This window comes from Desmodus rotundus, chromosome 12, assembly GCF_022682495.2.
Source record: "Desmodus rotundus isolate HL8 chromosome 12, HLdesRot8A.1, whole genome shotgun sequence".
NCBI lineage: Eukaryota > Metazoa > Chordata > Mammalia > Chiroptera > Phyllostomidae > Desmodus > Desmodus rotundus.
The window spans coordinates 81,758,987-81,776,231 of NC_071398.1; the positions used below are offsets into that span (position 1 = coordinate 81,758,987).

Consider the following 17,245-nt stretch of genomic DNA (forward strand, 5'->3'; position numbering starts at 1 on the left):
AGTGGTCAAATGTAAGTATCCAGTCCTGCCGGACGGAGAACTGCTGTCAGGATATGGAAGACAATTTCACTACCGAGACGTGGTTCAACTTGGATGCAAGACGGGTTTTTACCTTGAAGGCAGCAAGACAGTTGTCTGCGGAGCCAACAGTGCTTGGGAACCAGAACTGCCACGGTGTATTAGAGGTACAGTGTGCCTTTTTCTTTCCTTTCTGTTTAGATTTTATTTCTTTGATATTAAATATAAATGATACAGAGTAATTGAAATGAAGCATTTTTCATATTGAATTATGTCTTGACATGTAAAATTCACAAAGAATTCTGCTTTTGTTATTTTGCATATTTTAATAGGGTTTTTCTTCAGCTTTTTTTATGTGTAACATTGGGTAGCGACCATTTTTAAGAAAATTGAAGCATGAGTATTTTCATCTAAATAAGTCATGAATGAAAAGCGTAATTTATATCAGTGAGAGAACAATAATTCCTAAGTGATTAATCCAGTTCACATTATTTTGTTTTCCAGTGCCAGCTCCTCCCAGTACAAAACCTCCAGTTTCCACTGTCTCAGGTTTAGTAACTTCTGCTTATATATTTCAAAATCTTTTACATACCTGATAGTTTACGCTCATTCACCATTTTTAGTAATGAAAGACGGAAGAACATATTTACGGCCATTCCAGTTGTTAACGCTTAGTGATTCTAAAATTATTTCCCGTAGTCCTCAGATATAAGCAGCTTATGTTAACTTGGCAAGTTATGTAAACTTTACATGTGTTTGTTTATGTGAAAATTATTTAATACTTTCCTCACTGGCTGGTAGTACCTTTAAGTGGGATGCATTAAAAGCAATCAGCAGTGCCTGGAATATGAGAAGTTCTTAAAGGAAGCTCATGTGACTTAACAGCATTACTAATCAGGTTAGTGAACAGGAAGGTCCATGGCTTCTGGTTTTCAGTCTATTTTCTGTCATCACCTTTACTATTTTATTCATTTTAAAAGTGATCTGGTGACACCTTTATAGGGTACCTTCCAGATCCAGGACTATGCTTCATTTCATGGACTGTAAGCAATTTTGGTTTTTATTGTTTTTTTTATATATACATATAAAGCCATTTATATTTATATAAAACCATTATATATATATATATAAATAAAACTATTTAAACTGGGAAATTTCTGCTGTGTCTTGAACAAGACCAGTATTTCTACTGTTTGTCCTCCTACCCCCCCCCCCCCCCCCCATACAAGTGTTCTTTTTGTCTTTACTGGGCATTTTTACCTTAGAACAGAAACTAAATTTCATACCAACTGACGGGCAGGAAAAGACCTTACGTATTGAAATGAAATGGAGTATTTCTTGCATGGACTTCTGATCAGCTGCTCTGCTTAAGACGGAGAGATTATTTCGGTGTGGTGGAAGGAACTTCCTGATTTCGGTGCTGCTGTCTCTGGCTTTGGTTTCAGCAGAAACAAGAGACAAGGGCAATAGTGGGAAGAGCATTAGCCTGGGCTGACGTCACTCAGGGCCCTAGTTTGTTTCTGCTTATTCATGGAACATCATTTCTGTGGGCTTTCATTTCCTGTTGTTTAATGAGGGTGTTTGAACTCAGATCTCAATCATTGGCTTCTAATTTGCTTGTGTATTTTCTGTCGTTTTAATACTTTAAGGCACTGAGGGGAGTTATGCATGTTAAGGTGGTAATTGACACACCTTTTTAAACCTGGTAGCCTATCCTAGTTGAGTGCTGTGAGGTTTGGGAGTGAGGGTAATGTTTTCCTGGTGGATATATTAAGATTGCATGTGAATTTTATACTCTTGGACCATTCCATGTTTATTCACATGGCCTTGCACTGTGATAGACTGTGTTTGTTTTTAGGGAGAGAAACATTAGTTTGTGGTTGCCTCTTGAACACCCACTATTGGGGACCTAGCCCCCAACCTAGTCATGTGCCCTGACTGGGAATCAAACCAGTGACTCTTTGGTTCCCAGCCCGGGACTCCATCCACTGAGCCACACCAAACAGGGCTAGACTGTGTTTGTTGATGTGCTCTTTTGAAAGAATGGACTGTAAGAATTCATAAAGGATTTATAAAACATTGATTGTGAGGGAAATGTATAACTACAGGTTTTTTTTAAAATATGAAAATTCAAAATTCTTCCTGGTCCTGTAAATTATTTTTTGTTATCAGTTAAAGAAAGGATCAGTAACAACATACAATGATGATAAAGGTAGCTCTAATTCTGCTAATATGAAAAAATATCCAACAAATGCTAAGGGAAAAGAAAAGAATAGAAATTATGTGCTGTAGTATAATAATACTTGATTAGTGTTTTTTAAGATACATATGTTTATTCTGAACACTCAGTTTATGATTTATTAATTAACTCCTATGGTTTCCATTATAAAATACAAAGCTAGTGAACCTTATTATGTATACATCTTAATGTATTTTTGTGAACTTATATGTAGGTTAAATTCCCAGAAGTAGAATTACAAAGTTCAGAACGTATGTGTATTTTTCATTTTAATGATTAATTAACCTTTTTTTAAGAGAATCAAAAATCAAAATTAAATCCATAATACTGTATTGATATGGCTGGTGAATGGAATGAAATTGATTTTTCCAGGTCCTGTTCCTTCAACCAAGCCTGCAGGTACAAGTCATCCAGGTTCAAAAACTCCTTATTCTACTTAACTTGTTAAGAGGTTTATAACCTGATGGGTGGAAAATGATGTCATGTATTGGCATTCCTTTAATTATCAGTGAAGATGAGTTTTTGGTTTCTATTAAGTATATATTGATTTTTATAACTTTTAATTGCATAACTAGTATATGAGCATAAATTTTTAAAATTTCAAACATTAATAAAGCATACAGAGTAGATGACACTCTCTTTTTCTAGCCCATTACCTGAGTTAATCTCTTAATAGTTTAGGTGTCTTTGTTTGTTTACATCAATATCCAGTATTTGTAGACACACATATTTTGGGATCTTTTCTTTTTTTCTTAATGGCTATGAGTGTTGTCTTTCTTAGAAAAGCTTTGGGTCTTCCCCGTGCTGAAATTACATAAACATTTCAACCATGCATCCTGATTATGTTCTTTGAGTTTAATTTCATCTGAAATTCTTACGGTGTGTGAACTGAGATAGGGTTCCTTTTTACTCTACCCACCTCCATTTCTTGAGTAAGTTGTCTGTCCAACTGTTTTGAAATGCCAGTTTTTATTATAAAGTTTACATTCCCCTTGGCAATACACCCAGCTTCCAATTTCTCCACCTGTTTACCAACACTTGCTGTTTTCTGTTTTTTGACACTAGCCATCCTAATGCATGTGAACTATTTCATTGTTGTTTTGCTACCATTTCCTAAGGATTAGTCATCATATTTTCATGTGCTTATTGGTGTGTTTGATATCTTATTTGGAAAAATGTCTCTTCAGGTCCTTTGCCCATTTTTTGATTTTGGAGGTTGAGTTTTAGGAATTCATTATGTATTTGGGGTATTAATCCCTTGTCAGGTGTATGATTTGCAGAAGTGTCCTCCCCTTCTTGGATTGCCTTTTCAGTCTTTGGATAAACAAAAGTTTATAATTTTGAGAAGTCCAATATGTCCATTTTTTTTCCCTTTGTTGCCTGTGTTTTTAGTGTCACATCTAAGAAATCACTGCCAAATACAGCATCACGAGCTCTTCCTCTATGTTTTCTTCTAAGAGTTTTACAGTTTTAGCTCTTATGCTTAGTTCTTTGATAATTTTGAAGGAATTTTTGTGTATGGTAAAAGGCAGGAGACCAAGTTCATTCTTTTGTACGTAGATACCCAGTTTTCCAAGAACCATTTGTTGAGAAGACTGTCCTTTCCCCATTAAGTATTCTTGGCACCCTTGTGGACATTTGATTGTGTATGTGAGGGTGTATTTCTGGGCTGTCTGCACATTTGCTCTCTGTGTCTGTCTTTATGCCAGTACTACTGCTTTGGTTACTGTAGCTTCTTAGTAAGTTTTAAAATCAGGGAGATGAGTCCTCGCAGCAATGCTGCTGTTTTTCAGGGTGGTGTTGGGTAGTCTTAGATCCTTGGGTTTCATGAATTCTAGGTTGGATTTTTCCGTTTATGAAATGCGGTATTCAAGATGGGGTAGGGATTGCATGTAACCTCAACATTACTTTGTGTAGTATTAACATCTTAACAATATTAAGTCTTTCAGTCTTTCTGTTTACTTTGACTTCTATTTCTTTCAGCAATATTTTGTAGTTTTCAGTTGTATACCTCCTTGGTTAAGTGTACTCCTGAATATTGTAGTGTTTATGCTATTGTAAATGGAATTGTTTTCATAATTTCCTTTTGGATTTTTTTTTTTTTTTTTAGTGTATAGAAATGCAACTGATTTGGGGGTGTAGGTTATGTAGCCTGAAAGTTTGCTGAATTTATTTATTCTGACAGGTTTGTGTTTGTGTAGGCACATGTGTGTTTGCGTATGTAATCTTTAGAGTTTTGCATGTAAAAGATCATGTCATCTTCAATAGAAATCATTTTAGCTTTTCCTTACCAGTTTGGATGCTCTTTATTTCTTTTTCTTGCTTTATTGCTGTGACTAAAAATTCCCGTATGCTGTTCAGCAGAAGTAGGAAATGCAAGCATCCCATCTTGTTTTTGATCTTAAGGCAACAACTTTGTCATTCACCATTGAGTATGATGTTAGCTATGGATTTTTTTTTTATTTAAGAGAGAGGGGAAGGGAGGGAGAAATAGAATGAGAGAAACATCGATGTGCGAGAGATGCATTGATTGGTTGCCTCTCACATGCCGCCAACTGGGTACCTGGCCTGCAACCCAGGCATGTTCCTTGACTGGGAATCCAGCAGCGACCTTTCCTTTGGTGGGCCGGCACTTACTCCACTGAGCCATACCTGCCAGGGCAGCTGTCAGTTTTCATAAATGGCCTTTATGATGCGGAAGTGTCCTTCTACTGCAGATCAACTTCTAAATCTTCTTTCAGCCTTCCTATATCTTGTCATCTTACACAGTATCACATCGATCCATGGGCTAATTTTAACAATAGTCCAATGATGAATTGGACTGCTGCACCGCAGAACATTATTATAGGAAGAATTACTAAGCAGGAAAAAGTATTCTAATGACATTGAATATAAATTTGTAATATTTTTTGATACTACTTCTAAATTAGAAACATGAATACAATTTGTATAAGGAAATTAAAATCATTAATAGTTTTCCTTTAAAGGCAAAAATTCTAAACCTATGATTTAGAGATCTTTAGTCTTTATTATTGTCTTTTTCCTTTTTTACTTATTTCAATATTTTTTCTTCTAGTACCCACAACTACCGCTGTTACACCACAGGATACTTTAGGTATTACTTTGTTTTTTAACACTCTGCATTATTTGACCTTAAAGTTTGAAATAACCGTATTTTGATTATCTGTAGTTAGAGAAGAAACAGCTTGTCACAGGTGAGTGATAATTGACATTGGTACTCACTTTAGTAGTGCGGATACTGTGACAAAGGTAAGCAGTAGTATGTGTAGACACAGGTAGATAATACAGTTTCCAAGAGGTTCCTCAAACTAGAATTCCTAGTAGGGTAAGGTAACTTTCTCAATTGCTGTGTTCCTATGTAGGTTGAAATTTATAGAATGTAACTTGCTTTCCACGTGATAATGTCACTGTGATGGCAGTTGGTAGATAAGCTTTCTTTCTAGTGATACCTTGTACACCCAGGCCTTCAAGTGTATTACATGTTGGTTTAGTGTTTTTTCAGAGCGGGCTGCTACAGCACACTTCCTGTAGGCTCACATAGTTCACAGAATATGTGTTCAAGAAAATTATAGAGTTGTGTCATTTAAATGAAATATAAAGATTACCTGGTACGTAAATGAAGAGAAATGTGTATCACCTTTCTTTGCGGTAGGCTACTTTAGTAAGGGTTATCTTTTTATGAAATGCACCTTAGGCTTGTCCTGTCTCCCCTCTGAACACTATGGCCAAGCCGTCATTGTGCCAGTGAACCCAGGGCCATCCGAACACGCTAAACTCTTGATAATATTTATGAAATGAAAAGAGCAGAGGTAAACAGACATTGTAGGCTTTGACATACAGAAATGTAATAAAGATAACGCCAGTTTAGAGGCAGAGGTGCCACTGACCAGCCTTTGTAAGGATTAAGATTCTGTAGTGTTATTACTCTGGATAGTCAAAAAATGTATGTTTAAGTTTCTAAGCATAATTTTTATCCTTGTGCCTGAGTGTTTCCTTTGCATTTTTAGAATCTCCTTGGTATGTCTTAATTTGGGGGTGGAGGTACATGGGGGAGGATTGATGATAGCATATTGTTTGTGCAGATTCTGAAAATTACATTTGTGTAATTAATGGAAGTTCATTATGACTTATTGCGCAGAGCCACTGTTGGTAGACACATATAAATTAGTTTTGTAATAAAAATCATAAGTGATAGACTGAATACAGAACCAAATCAACTCTACTGGGATAATATGTTTTTAAAACAATTTTCCTCTAACCCAGTGAATTCTGATTGTTCTGTAGTAACCTTTACTCAGTTACCTGGTATGGTGGCTGCAGCACAAAACAATGTTGGACCCTAAGCCTGGAGTCAAAGTACAAGGGTTCTGTGATCAAAATGAGCTGCACGCACTAGCAGTGACACTAACCTAGATTGGTAGCTTTTTCTCTGCTGTAGTCTGTAGGTGATCTGATTAACTAAATGTGTTTGCTGTCCAGAGACTCACATGTGCTCAGTTACCTTCACACTGGTTTCATTTTTTTCCTCAGGTGGAGGAGTAATTGCTGTAATTGTTTTGTTTGTGGGTAAGTGTCTCAACTTGAATGCCACTTAAATCAAAATATTAATGTGAAGAAGAGACGTATTTATTTAATAGATTTTTCAGTTTCTATAGTTCTTATAGCTTGAAATTCAGGTAACCAATGTAGGAACGCCTCTGCTCTTTTAGGACACACTACCTGGTGTTGGTGATTATATATTCATTTACATTCTATATGTTTGCTTAGTAACAAATCCTAAATAACGGATGTGTTCTCAAGATGATTAGTCATATCTGTTTGCATCCCAAATATATTTTGGGTAATTTTCTATGTTAAGCTCGGACTCTTCTCTGACCTACTGTGGACTGTTTAAGTGATTCCAGGAAATCAGATTTAGACAGTGAAGAGTCCAGATGGAATATAAATGTATATGTGCTTAAATAAAATAGCATTTTCTGCCCACTGCACTATAACCAACATTAATTTCTTCTGCTAGGTTTGTAATATTGGTAACTAGTTGTCAGTGACATTTCATTTGTTCTCTGGTTTATTGTAGTTGCTGCCATTGCAGTAATCGTCGGCACCTGCCTGTACTGTTACAAGAAGAAGAAAGGGTAAATTAAAGCTTATTTCTTGAACATACTGGTGCTTCTCACTCTTTACGTGCTTTTGTGCAGCTTTTGTTTGCACTCTGTATCGCATGCATTTTTAATGTGTGTGCATGACTGTGCCATCGGACTTGCATTTCTTTACTAAAACTAGTTACAGCTACTTTTGCTTTCATTGTAACAAGAGAAATCTGCCGTGTTGCTTCAGCTATTATGTCAAAGAAAAACTCTTATAGGATTTAGGGTTTAAGTTCTGCAATAAATCCTGGACCATGATGGGGTCTTCCCCACCCTAGGTATACCCTACACTCTAACTCGGATTGGGGCTAGGATTAAATTTAAAATTGTTCACTGTGGAAATTTTGGCAGGTATATTCACTGGAATTTTTTAATGAAAATTTCCATTTGTCATTTTTACTTCAGTAGTTGTAAGAAGCTATGTAGATGTCATCATTCAAATACCCAATTTGTTTTTTTTTTCCCCCCATTTGGAGTTGTTATTTATACAAGCTGAACTGGGGAATTAAAAGCAACACTATTTGATTTCCCTCTTACGTTCTCTTAATTTACTATGTTTCAGGAAAACTGATGGGGTTTAACATGCTGAGAGGGGTAAGATTTACAAGGCACCTCATTAACTCTATCTGTCTTTCTATTTATAAAAATTAGAAGATGGGAAACTTAGAAAAAATACACAAGTTCATCTAAGGTCATAGGGTTTTTAATCATCAAACTTAAATTCTAATGAAATAATTTATAATTTCATGAAAGAGAATAAATACTGGAGCGTAAATCAACATTGTGTGCTTTAAAGCACAGACCAAGATTAGATGCTTTGAAATTTCTGATTTTTAGTTGTTTGTTCTTTCCAAATATTTTGGTAATAGCCTTGTAATCAAATCATTAATTTTAGGAATTTTGGTATTCATGATATTATGATACATGGATTTTTTCTTCTATATTGATCTTTAGGTTTGGGCTCTGTAATAAAAGTACATTCTGCATTCATAAAGAGCTCAAACTTCTTTCATATTATGGTGTTTTTTTAAAAAAAATACGTACAATTCCTTCATTTGAATCTTAAGTGTTTATAGAACACATGCTATGCATGTATGATTTCTCTTTCAGGAATATTTTTTTAATCACATACACATATCATTAGTCTGAGTAGGAAAAACTGTCAGTTAAATACTTATATAATTCCAAAAGGTTTAAATAGAAATAACTTCTAAAGAAAGCAAAACAATATAGCTTTATATCCCTCACTTTTTTACTTAAAACGTCAGTGCATCAAAATAGTACAAGGTTCTATTTTTTTAAAATTTTGTTTATTTTAGAGAAAGGGAGAAAGAGGAAGAGAAACATCAATGTGTGGTTGCCTCTTGCCGCACCCCGACCTGGGGACCTGGCCCACAACCCAGGCATGTGCCCTGACTGGGGATCGAAATGGTGACCCCTTGGTTCGTAGGCTGGTGCTCAATCCACTGAGCCACAGCAGCCAGGGCAAAATAGTTAAAGGTTCTTAAACAAGTTTGAATCAAACACTCTATCTATCACTTAATGGGTCTTTTAAAAGTGACAAATTATCTGAGCATCAATTTAACCTCCGGATTAAAGGTTAAGTACCATTAGCGATCTGAGATTCCATTTCTAGTGAGCTCCAAGTGATCCTGCTGCTGGGCCAAAGCTATACCTGGAGTAACCAGGGTGGAGACTGTTACTGACGTGCCAGTATATTTGAAATTTGAAGAAATACAATGAAGTTTATAGGCAACTTTTTCTCCTGTTTTAGATCATTGAGTTTTTAAAGACTCCTCATCTATGCATATGTTCTAAAAAGTATGTGGGGTAATACCTAGTAGCCTTACCTTGCTTTCCTTTTAAGAAAGTAAAGATTTATCTTGTATTCTTTGAACTGTTTAATGTTCATAGTCTTTGCACACCCCCTTACTGCAAGCTGACCATTGTTGCCTTAAAAAACTCTTTTGCAAAACTAAAGTGCATGTAGTTTCTTCTCTGTTTGTAGAGGTTCCTCTGGAAGGAGGGCGTCATGCCCAGTTAAACCCAAGTTGCTGTTAAAACTTGGCACAAAGTGGACTTGATGTGAACTTGTATTTATGAGGATTTGGGAATGCAGTTGCCCTTCTACAGACTTCATGTCAAAGTACAGAATAGTGAGGAGGCTGAGGATGTCCATGGTGTAGTGGACACTAAACTCCCCTCCTCCCACAAGCACATCAAAATACGCACCTGTATAGAAACCAGTAACTCCTGATTTCTGGCCACTGAGGATGGATTGAACACCTTCTGAAGAATAAAGGAGAGGAGACCAACTAGAGAAATCTGGGAAACGGCAGGGGCTGTCCAGGATCTGCAGGAACTCTTCTAGGCAGGCAGTGCCAGTAAACTCCATTGTATACAGCCCCCTCCACCTTGATCACGCACGGAGGAGCTCCATCTGGGTGCTTTGGTCTACCTGCAAGATCACTGCAGTGTGTTCCAACCACACTCCCCTTAGCCCGTTTTGGGTTCAAATAAAAGGAGCAAGTAGGATGAACAAGGCGTCTCTGATTGGGGCTCTTCCAGCCTGACAAGGTAGAGCCCCAGACACCTGCTTGGCTCCAACTAGGCTGCCAAAACTACCCAGCACTCACAAGCTACACAGGGTCACTTCTACACAAAGCCACAGTATCAAGACTGGAAGAAATAGATACTTTGTCTGATTCACATTAACGAACATAGGAAATGACACAATGAAAACAGAAGGATGTCTCTCGAATGAAGAAACAACAGTGTCAGAAGAAACCCTAACAAAATGGAGATTAAAAATTTGCCTGATAAAGAATTGAAAGAAACAGTTATAAGGATGCTTATCAAACTTGAGAGTGGAACAGAGGAACTTACAGAGGACTTCAATGAAGAGAAAGTATAATGAAGAACCAAGCAGAGCTGAAGAATGCAATAACTGAGATGAAAAATCAACTAAAAGGCATCGGCATCAGCATCAGATTAATACAGGAGAATGAATCAGCGACCTGTAAGACAGACTAGTAGAAATGAGCCAATTAGAACAGCAAAGAGAAAAAAAGATTTTTAAAAATGAGGATAGTTTAAGGGACCTCTGGGACAATAGCAAGCTCACAAAAACTTGCATTATAAGAATGTCAGAAGAAGGAAAAAGAGAAAGGTACAGAAACTTCATTTAAACCAATAATAGCAGTAAAACTTCGTGGGAAAAGAAACAGACATCCAGGTGCAGGATGCACAGTGAGTTCCAAACATGAACCCAAGAGACCCAACCCAAAACATACTGTACTTAAAGTGGCAAATGCTGAAGATGAAGAGACAGTTTCAAAGGCAGCAGAGAAGAACAACTAGCTTCATACATTGGAAACCCCAGAAGGCTGTAAGCTGATTTCGCCACAGCAGTTGTACCAGCCAGAACGGTGTTATGCTGTAAGGAACCTACAACCTAAAGTAATTTACGTTCCAAGGTTATTCGGAATTGAAGGCGAGATTAAGAGTTTCATCTCCATTAAAACAGCCTAATAAGAAATGTTAGAGTGTTTTCTTTAAGCAGAAAAGGAAAGGCCACAACCAGAATAAGAAAATATGATAAAGGAAGATATTTTTATTTAATGCATACAGCAAATCAGACATTTCAAAAGCTACTTCAAAGTTCAAAGACAAAAGTATCAAAACTGAAACTTCAACAGCTAGGATATACACAAAAGAAAAAAATCTAGAATATGACATAAAAAAGATAAAGCATTTAAGGGGATATTAAAAATGCAGTCCTTTAAGAATATATTCATTCTTAAATTTTTATAAGCCTAAATTATAAAATGATATATATAAATCTCATGGAAAGGTATATGCTTATTGATTGCAAAGATTAATATTGTTAAAATGTCCTTACTAACTAAAGTAATACACAGATTCAGTACTATTCCTAACAAAAATTTATATGGAACCAAAAAAAGACCTTGAAAGCCAATGAAACCTTGAGAAAGAATGAAGTGGAAGTGGAAGGTATCATGTGTCCTTATTTCAAACTATACTACAAAGCAACAATAATCAAAACAGTATGATACTGGCATAAAAACAGATATGTAAACAATAAAATAAAATAACCCAGAAATTGTTGCTTATTACGGTCAGTGAATCTATAACAGAGGAGGCCAGGATGTCCAGTGGGCTAAAGACAATCACTTTAATAAGTGGCATTGGAAAACCTTGAGAGATGCATGCAAAACAGTGAAACTGGACCACTTTCTTACACCATATACAAAAAAAAGCTAAAAATGGATAAAAGACTTAAATGTAAGATACGATTCCATAAAACTAGAAGAAAACATAGAAGTAAACTCTTTGACCTCAGCCTTAGCAATATCTTTTGCATATGTCTCAGGAAAAGGAAAGAAAAGCAAAAAATAAATGGGACCACGTCAAACTACAATATTTTGCACAGTGAGGAAATCATCAGGAAAAAAGACAGCCTACTGAATTGGAGAAAATATTTGTTAATAACATTCAATAAGGGGTTAACATCCAAAACATATAGGGAACTCATACAATTTAACACACACACACACACACACACACACAAATAGAATCCAATTTAAAAAATAGGAGGCTTAAATAGACATTTCTTGAAAGAAGACATACCAATAGCCAATAGACATGAATAGATGCTCAACGTCACTAGTCATCAGGGAAATGCAAATTAAACCAAATGAGCTATCGCACCTGTCAAAGCAGCTGTAAGTGCTGGCAAGGATGTGGATGCTGGCACTGTTGATGGGATTGTAAACTGGTACAACCACTATGGAAAAAAGTATGAAGATTCCTCAAAAAATTAAATATAGACTTCTGGCCAAGATGGAGGCGTAGGTAGACACACTGTGCCTCCTTGCACAACCAAAAGAAGGACAACAACAATTTAAAAACAAAAACCAACCAGAACTGACAGAAAATCGAACTGTATGGAAGTCTGACAACCAAGGAGATAAAGAAACATTCATCCAGACCTGTAGGAGGGGCAGAGACGAGCAGCCGGGTGGAGAGGACTCGTGGCAAGGTGGAGGCTGGTGGACCCAGGGAGGTGGTGGATTGTGGAGCGGGGTGGGCAAAGGTGCAGCTGGCCAGCAAGGCAGCAGCTGGTGGACTGGGTGACAGACCATGCAACCCAGAGTTCCAGCGTGGGGAAATAAAACCTCAAACCACTGATTAAAAACCCCTATGGGGGTTGAGGCGGCAGCAGGGGAAACTCCCAGCCTCACAGGAGAGTTCATTGGAGAGATGCACAGGTCCCTAGAATGTACACAAACCCACCCACCCGGGAATCAGCACTAGAAGGGCCCCATTTGATTGTGGGTAGCAGAGGGAGTGACTGAGATCTGGCAGAGAGTGAAGCAAGTGCCATTGCTCCCTCTCGGACACCTCCCCCACATAGTATCACAGCCCAGCGACCAGCATTACCCCACCCCGTTGAACACCTAAGGCTCCCCCCCTTTACATAACAGGCACGCCAACACACAAAAAAATGGCCCAAATGAAAGGACAGATCAAAGCCCCAGGAAAATACAACTAAGCAATGATGACGAGATAGCCAACCTATCACACACACAGTTCAAAACACTGGTAATCAGGAAGCTCACAGAACTGGTTGAATTTGGTCACAAATTAGATGAATTAATGAAGGCTATGCTAAGAGAAACAAAGGAAAATGTAGAGGGAACCAATAGTGTTGGGAAGGAAACTGGGACTCAAATCAACAGTATGGACCAGAAGGAAGAAACATCCAACCAGAAAAGAATGAAGAAACAAGAATTCAAAAAAATGAGGAGATGCCTAGAAAGCTCCAGGACATCTTTAAACATTCCAACATCCGAATTACAGGGGTACCAGAAGGAGAAGAGGAAGAAAGAAAATTGAAAACTTATTTGAACAAATAACGAAGGAGAAATAATTAGGAGATTTTTCTAATCTGGCAAAGGAAATAGACTTCCAGGTAGCTCAGAGAGTCCCAAAGAAGCTGGACCCAAGGAGGAATACACCAAGGCACATCATAATTATGGTACCCAAGATTAAAGATAAGGAGAGAATCTTAGAAGCAGCAAGAGAAAAGGACACAGTTACCTACAAAGGAGTTCCCGTAAGAGTCAGCTGATTTCTCAAAAGAGACCTTACAGGCAAGAAGGGGCTGGAAAGAAGTATTTGAAGTCATGAAAGGCAAGGACCTAACATCCAAGATTGCTCTGTCCTGCAAAGCTTTAATTTAGAATGGAAGGGCAGATAAAGTGCTTCTCAGATAAGGTCAAGTTAAAGGAGTTCATCATCACCAAGCCCTTATTACATGAAATGTTAAAGGGATTTATCTAAGAAAAAGAAGATAAAAAATATGTAAAAATGACAGCAAACTCACAGTTATTAACAACCACACCTAAAAAAAAAAACAAAAGCAAACTAAGCCAACAACTAGAACAGGAACAGAACCACAGAAATGGAGATCACATGGAGGGTTATCAACAGGGGAGTGGGAGGGGGAGAGAGAGGGAAAAGGTACAGAGAATAAGTATCATAAATGGTAGGTAGAAAATAGACGGGGGGAGGGTAAGAATAGTATAGGAAATGTAGAAGCCAAAGAACTTATAAGTATGATCCATGGACATGAACTGTAGGGGGGGAATGTGGGAGGGAGGGGGGTGTGCAGGATGGAGTGAAGGGAAAATGGGACAACTGTAATAGCATAATCAATAAAATATATTTTAAAAAATTCAATATAGAGTTATATAACCTAGCAATTCTACTTCTGGGTAGAAGAAAACAAGAAAGTTACTAATTTAAAAGGTTGTATGCAACGTTTTGTTCATTGCAGTATTCATAATAGCTAATATATGGAAGCATCGTAGGTGACCATTGATAGATGAATGGAATGGGTAAAGAAGATGTGGTAAACATACACAATGCAATATTACTCGGCAATAAGGAAAAATAGAAAGAATGGAATCTTGTGATTTGCAACAATGTGGAAGTGCCTAGAGGTTATTATGCTAAGTGAAATATGTCAGACATTAAAATACTGTGTGATTTCATTTATAAGTGGAATCTAAAAACAAAACCAATAAATAAAATAGAAACAAAACCATAGACACAGGGAACAAGCTGAAGATTGCCAAAAGGAGAGGGCCTTAGGGTGATAAATTAATTGAAATTGAAATGAACAAATAGGAAAATGAAAAGGAATGAGACTATTCTATGTCTAAAGAATAGCCAACAAAATGCATACACACATAAGGTTTGATTACACCTTAGACTTCTCTGGGGAAATTGCTGCTGAGGTATGCGAGATAGCATGTGGTAGGGGGTATATAAAGGTATGAGAATACATTAGGAACCCTTGTAGCATTTCCTAAAAGGTATATGACTGGAGAGTCTGTATGGGAGAATGTCACCAAAAATTATTACATATACGGAAACCACTGTCAAAATAATACTGCCCCTCATTCATTGGCTAAATAAAGAGGACAAAGCAAAAAGCCAAATTACAAAATAGTATAAGTAGTCATTTTTAAGATGATTAAATATCATTTAAATTATGTTGAAAATGGCCACAAAATTTTTTAATACAGTTTTCTGTTTCTTAGCTCTAACCTAAGAACACAATAGGATTCCCAAAGCTGGTCTGAAATGGGCTCCATCCACGCTCCTTCCATTTCCTTTCCTAGCGAATTCTTCTGCCACACTGTCTAGTCTGGGAGCACACAGCCCCACCCCTCCCCATGCTACTGCTGCAGCCCCTTGTCGCATGTCGTCACTGTGCGTCCGAACGTCCCGTGCCTTTCGTTTACATTAACGTTTCCACTTATTTGTAGTGAGTGTTTTTTTCATAGGTGCGTGATTTTTCTTTATTCCAGTTATTTCAGGGTAAGAGTTTGCCAGAGTTTATTAAATTCCTTGCGTAATTCATGTATTTTAATAATTATTTAAATCATTGTGACTAAATCGTTTTTCTTTTTTTCATTAAGGATATTTATTATTTGTTATAACCCTGTTTTTAATGTTAGGCTAATAATGCCTGATTCAGTAACTTTGTAGCTTTTAAAAATACTTTATTTATTTTTAAGCTATCTGCTTAAATGCACATCACAAAGTTTTTTGGATCTACTGTATGTAGTGGCCAGCACAGGTGATGGACACTGTAGTGACATGGGACAAGAAACTGAAGAGTCAAATGAACTTGAACATTTTTCTAGTTGGTCCTCAAATTCTTGAGCATTCAACAAGCTCTTCAGCTATTTTCAACAGAAAACTAAGATGACACAGATTTTGTAGTTAGTTGAGAAGGCACGTCATTGGAGATTGAAACTCATCCCCGGAAAATGGGAGGTCTCACCATCAGTTTCACAGAGACCTTCCCCGAGGTGGCAAACAGACGTGCCCGAGGAGGAAACTATTCAGTGCAGAAGTGAGAATGCATCTGGAACATGTGACTTGCCGTAAAACGGATTTCTGAGACCGCGCCGTGTGCATTTTGTGTGTGCGCTCTGCGCACTCCCTAAAATCCAAGGTGCTACAGACCAGGGCCATTTCTCCCCCAGTCTGTCACTCTGTGAAAGACAGTTTGCGTAATTCACTTCAGGCTACAGATTGCACAGAAAATTAGCGTCTTTGTTTATCTGCTGGATGAGCTGTAAGACTTCCAATTTAAAGGAGCTTCTTGCACAATGTTCCTCTTTCCAGTTCCTACATAAGAATCAGAAAAGTCACCATGTATGAACCTAATCGTCAGCTTTCCATTCTCCCCTGTCACGAATTTTATCCCAATTATTATGCCACTCTTCCTTTTGGTTTGTTGTCACTATTTTATTCAGGCCTTTTCCCTTCCTCTGTTCAGCACCTACCTAACTGGTGAGAGCCACAGAGAAGTAAAATTTATTTCTCTCTGAGAAGAAGAGATGAAAGGTTTGCTTTTATCATTAAAAGGTATCTGCTTTCTCTGTTTCTTTTCAGATGTTGAATAAATATATAGATGTCAGTAACTCTATCTAAGATACTATGACAGTAAACATTAAAGAGGACCCTTAGGTTCCTGTTTCCCTTGCCAAATTATCACTCCAATTTTATACCGCTCCAATTTTAATGTAAAATAATGTGGACTGACAGGCTTTGTCTTTGAGGTGGGGTCCCCTTGTCCTCTAGCTTTCAGGTGCTATGAATCTGACAGTGAGGGAACTTTTTAGCTCAGTGGCAAAAAATCATAGGATCTGTTTAAGTGCAGGGAAGAAAAATGTCCATTTACAGAAGCCGAAATACATTTCACTTAATTTTTTAAATATGTTTACTTTCAAGTTATAAATATTAACTCCGTAAAGGCATGTATCTTTTTTCTTGACCAGAACTTTTTTACCATATAAAGAGAAACCAGCAAAACAAAGATCCCTAGATTTTGAAAAACTATGGATTGCATTGCTAGAAAGCCCTGGACCCCTCCACCTTCCATCTGAATGAGAGGAACGTGATGTGTCCCTCGATTAGAGTGTGTCCACAGAGCGGGGAGGAGCAGGAGATGGTATCCCAACACCTGCAATGTGAGGCGCTGTCCTCGGTTATAGTCAAGACTGTGGGGCAGGTTCTGCAAAGCCCAGTGGGAAGGGCAATTTCTTGGTAAAAGCAAGGTGGTGTCTTTGATTCCAGAGGGAAAGGGGAGACAAACACTCCTCCTAGTAGGGCAGTCTGGGCCTCCCAGCCCTCTCTGTCTCGTTCTCTCAGGATTCCCGGAGGCTGAAGCCAACCAGGAAAGTAGTTTTCAGGATGTCATGAGCTTCAAGGTGTC

At 37.6% G+C, this 17,245-nt stretch overlaps 1 protein-coding gene across 10 annotated transcripts in view; it reads left to right on the plus strand.

Moving 5' to 3' along the window:
- The window catches only part of CD46 (CD46 molecule), a 40,693-nt gene that overhangs the window by 19,773 nt on the left and 3,675 nt on the right, over positions 1 to 17,245 (plus strand). The window contains exons 6-13 of one of the 10 annotated variants that reach the window (XM_053914450.2): positions 3 to 185; positions 523 to 567; positions 2,630 to 2,671; positions 5,334 to 5,372; positions 6,809 to 6,844; positions 7,356 to 7,413; positions 7,988 to 8,019; positions 9,434 to 16,396. In XM_053914450.2, the coding sequence (XP_053770425.1) occupies positions 3 to 185; positions 523 to 567; positions 2,630 to 2,671; positions 5,334 to 5,372; positions 6,809 to 6,844; positions 7,356 to 7,413; positions 7,988 to 8,006 (422 nt within the window). In that variant the 3' untranslated portion in view covers positions 8,007 to 8,019; positions 9,434 to 16,396. Of the gene's footprint in view, positions 1 to 2; positions 186 to 522; positions 568 to 2,629; positions 2,672 to 5,333; positions 5,373 to 6,808; positions 6,845 to 7,355; positions 7,414 to 7,987; positions 8,020 to 9,433; positions 16,397 to 17,245 lie in introns of those variants that run through there. The other 9 variants (XM_024552231.4, XM_045186835.3, XM_024552253.4 and 6 more) reach the window with 9 other exon arrangements.